This window comes from Haemaphysalis longicornis, unplaced genomic scaffold, assembly GCF_048455015.1.
Source record: "Haemaphysalis longicornis isolate Haplotype H1 unplaced genomic scaffold, Haemaphysalis longicornis Haplotype H1 scaffold_138, whole genome shotgun sequence".
Lineage (NCBI taxonomy): Eukaryota > Metazoa > Arthropoda > Arachnida > Ixodida > Ixodidae > Haemaphysalis > Haemaphysalis longicornis.
The window spans coordinates 485,044-488,491 of NW_027526243.1; the positions used below are offsets into that span (position 1 = coordinate 485,044).

Genomic DNA, 3,448 nt, shown 5'->3' on the forward strand with positions numbered 1-3,448 from the left:
TCGCGATGTGCGCGCCGCAGTCGCGTGCAGCACTCGTGAAGCTCGAAAACAAATTCTTGCGTCGTGAAATTGTCGTACTCTTGCTGCTCTCGCTCGGGCGTAATGGCTCGCCCGCGCGCGCCCCGTCTTGCTTCGTGATCTTTCTCGTGCACTGAGACTACAAAAAGTCCTTCATAAGCTGGCATCGTTCATTACATTTCGCGAGGCAAAATACAGTAATCCCTTGTTATAACGAAATCGCTTTACTCGAAATGTCGCTTTATTCGAAATTTATTTTGGTCCCAACCCAAACGTACGCATTTTAGGCCGCATTACTCGAAGTGCACGAAGAGCTACACCCGCTTAGAGCGAAGTGGCGAGCGGCGGCGACCCAACGGCGAGTCATGCTTCCAACATGGGTCTTTGCCCGGCGATTTTCTCGGGCCGGTCATGCTCGATTGGCGCCATACGACTTTAGACAAATGGTCCGAATGCGTGGTAGAAACACTGACACCGGCGCAGAAAAACTCTTGTTTTGGTCAAATTGGAGCAGGGGTAGCTCACGCCCGGCAAGAACTTGAAACAGCCAAAGCTAGCTTACATTTTGCACCTGAATAAAGTTTTGCTTCACTGAATACATTGTCCTTTGATTCCTTGCAGTTGTGGTGCAAGTAAAGCTCAACTGCTTTAGTGTTTTTTTCGAGTGGTCGCTTATATCGAGATACCGCTTATAACAAAATTTTTCGCCGTCCTGCTGACTTCGTTATAACGAGGGATTACTATTCGCGGTTCTTGGGTCGAAGTTTGAGAGGATACAGGGGTGGCAGAGTGTGCGCAGTGCGTTCTCCGCTAATGCAATCACGTCGTTGGCCCTGAAAAGGGCCTTTAGGAAGAAAAAAAATGGAGCCGGAAGGCAAACATTGCGGAAGGTCGGGTGGAGGTAGGGCGATCCTAGCTGTGGCAGGTGTTTAGGCCGGGTACTTGCGGGCGATGGCCTCTAGCAGTTGAAGGAAGGTGTCCTTGCAACGGCTTCTCCCGTTCATAGACAGCCACCAGAGCCACAGGAGGTGACACTCCAAAAGGTCGGAGGTCACCTTGTTGCCGTTTCTCACGAGACGCCGCCTCGCCTTCTGCCAGAAGCTCTCGATGTTCTGGGTGTGGGTGCCGGTGTTGGGGTCAACGAAGTTGTTCGTGTGATTTACCGTTTTCCAGATGTAGTTCATGCTGCTGCCGGCGGCGTCCACGAGGTTGGGGATGCAGTTGTATGCTGCCCACTCGTCACTGTGAATGGAAGTACCCGGAGCGATGTTCTGCGTAATTTTCTCGCCGAGCATGATGGCGTCCCGCGCGTCCACCTTGAAAAGGCGCACTTCCTTCGTCTCCACACAGACCATTCCGAAGACCCAGGGGCCCTTGTCCACAGTGCTCCTGGTGACGCCATCCCCAGTCAGCAGGCGGCCCCTGTTCCCCTTGCGTTTTCCCCGCATGAGGCACTCGTCCACCTGAACGACCTGGTTGGGACCTCCAAAGGGGGGCCGCGCGCGCAGTTCCTCTTGCACAACCTCTCGTAGGAGGTTGCGCCAGTCGGTGAGCACCTGCTTGCTGAGCGCAAACTCTCCGCGCATCAGCTCTTTGGTCAAGGCGACAGGCATGTCTTTGCACAAGCTGAACGCGAGCCACATTATCTCCTTGCGCGTCAGCCGCACGTTCGGACGACCAAGTCTGTCCGTGAAAGCAAAGAAGCTGCCCTGACCTGGGAGGCCACGCAGCACATTGCTCCCGTTGAGCTGGGACAGCTGTTTGCGGCATCCGCTGCACCGGAATTGCGGGCGGTGTCCTTTAGCTGACTTGCGTTGATACGTCACTACTTGGCCGACGCAGTCCGGAAACGAAGGGTTGAACTTGAGGTCCTTGCAGATGCCCCAATACTCGTTGTTGGACGGGCGACCTGGCGCGCTTTCCAGACGAGGGGGGCGAACAGCGTTCGGCGTCGCTGACAAGCCCAGCTGCCGCAGGAATTCCTCCTCCTTCTTTGGATCATCGAAGATGCGGATGAGTTCCGCCACGTTGGGATCGTAACGTGGTGATGCCATTGCAGGGCTCAGTCGGATCGGAGAATGATAATGCAGCCGGTGTCGGGAGCTTCGACGCACCAACTGACGCGGGCCGTGGGACGAGCAGCGCACAAATGAAACGCACGTGTCGCGCGGCGCCTTGAAACGTCGCGCATTCCGAGGAAGTCCGCGCCTGCTCGCACCAGATGTCTTAACCGCCACCACATGGGACGGCCACCTGGCGCGTATTTCAAAATCCTCGAATCCAAGCCGACCCTGGAGTTTGATATATCAGTATTTCAAAAAAACTATCGGCTTAGATTCGAATAAATACGGTAAGCTAGCGCTGGTACCCTTGAAGCTTTTTCCTCAATGTCAAAATCTGTCACAGAGACACGAAATTGATGTTGCAATGACTGCGCATCTACCTCCAAAACACTCTGTGCTGGCAGCATGTCCAACTGGTCCAACTCGGGGAAAACTAGGACTTCTTGAAAACGCAGTTTTGTCTCCGACTCGTATATATTTGCCTAATGGGCACCTGGTATTTGGCCCCTGACAACTGCCGGTATTTACCGAACCGATCCTCAAGGCTGTCTGTCTGAAACTTCCCCAAGAGAACGGAAGTGAAATGAAGTTCTTCCAAGCATATATGGCCAGTTCGTGCAAGGCGTGAGTAGTATGACGCAAAGCAGAATATGTTCATACGTCAGGCGGCCATTATCGTGTTTGAGGCTTGCCCAGTGGTCGAGCCAATGAACGACAGTGCTCAGGTATTCGAGCTTAGTACAAGAAGACGATGTTATTGGGCCTTGCAGCTCATCTCCAAGTTGCTGTCCTTTCCTTGGTGCCTTTACATTCACTACATTCTTTTTTTATTATTGCGCCATTTTGCCCCAGGGCATCAGAGGAATTGAAAAAAAAAAAAATTAAAAAAAAAAAAAACGAATGGCGGGAGGCAAGCGGCTTCATGGACTACAGAATGCCGTAAAGGCCAGTTTCAGCAAGAGAGTCCAAGAGCTGCCTGTAAAGAGGACCATGCGTCCACCGATGAATATCGGGCGGGCGGCCTGGTCGGTGTCCTGGGGCTACCGTGTGCCGGGTTCGGGCTGGTTGAAGACCTGGACATGTCCCCAGGAGATGGTCTAATGTCGCCTCCACAGCGGAAACAGGGCAGTAGGGGCAGGTTGCATAGGTAACCGCAATGCCAGAAGTCCATGTTGCACGAACAGCAGGCGTGAGTGCAACACCCAGGCGAATTCTCCGGAGTGTGACCTCCTCACGGCGGGTTTGGCCGCCAGGAAGGTCAGTCCCACGCGGAGGAAGAAGGGCACGCGTGGAGCGCCGAAGAGACTCTTTCTTGATTAGAAGAGCGTCCTGCAGGGACAGCTGCAGAAGTGGGAGCGGGAACATAA

General features: G+C 53.8%; 1 protein-coding gene across 1 annotated transcript; it reads right to left on the reverse strand.

The window, feature by feature from the left end:
* Window positions 1–221: 221 nt before the first annotated feature.
* Window positions 222–2,271, reverse strand: LOC144164764 (uncharacterized). The gene has a single exon (XM_077695046.1). It carries the CDS (start codon window positions 2,070–2,072, stop codon window positions 948–950), a length of 1,125 nt encoding a protein of 374 aa, XP_077551172.1. The 5' UTR covers window positions 2,073–2,271; the 3' UTR covers window positions 222–947.
* Between the last annotated feature and the right edge of the window lie 1,177 nt (window positions 2,272–3,448).

What these genes read in the sequence shown, in the direction of transcription:
- LOC144164764 (XM_077695046.1), bottom strand. Translation starts at nt 2,072, where the DNA reads ATGGCATCACCACGTTACGATCCCAACGTGGCGGAACTCATCCGCATC.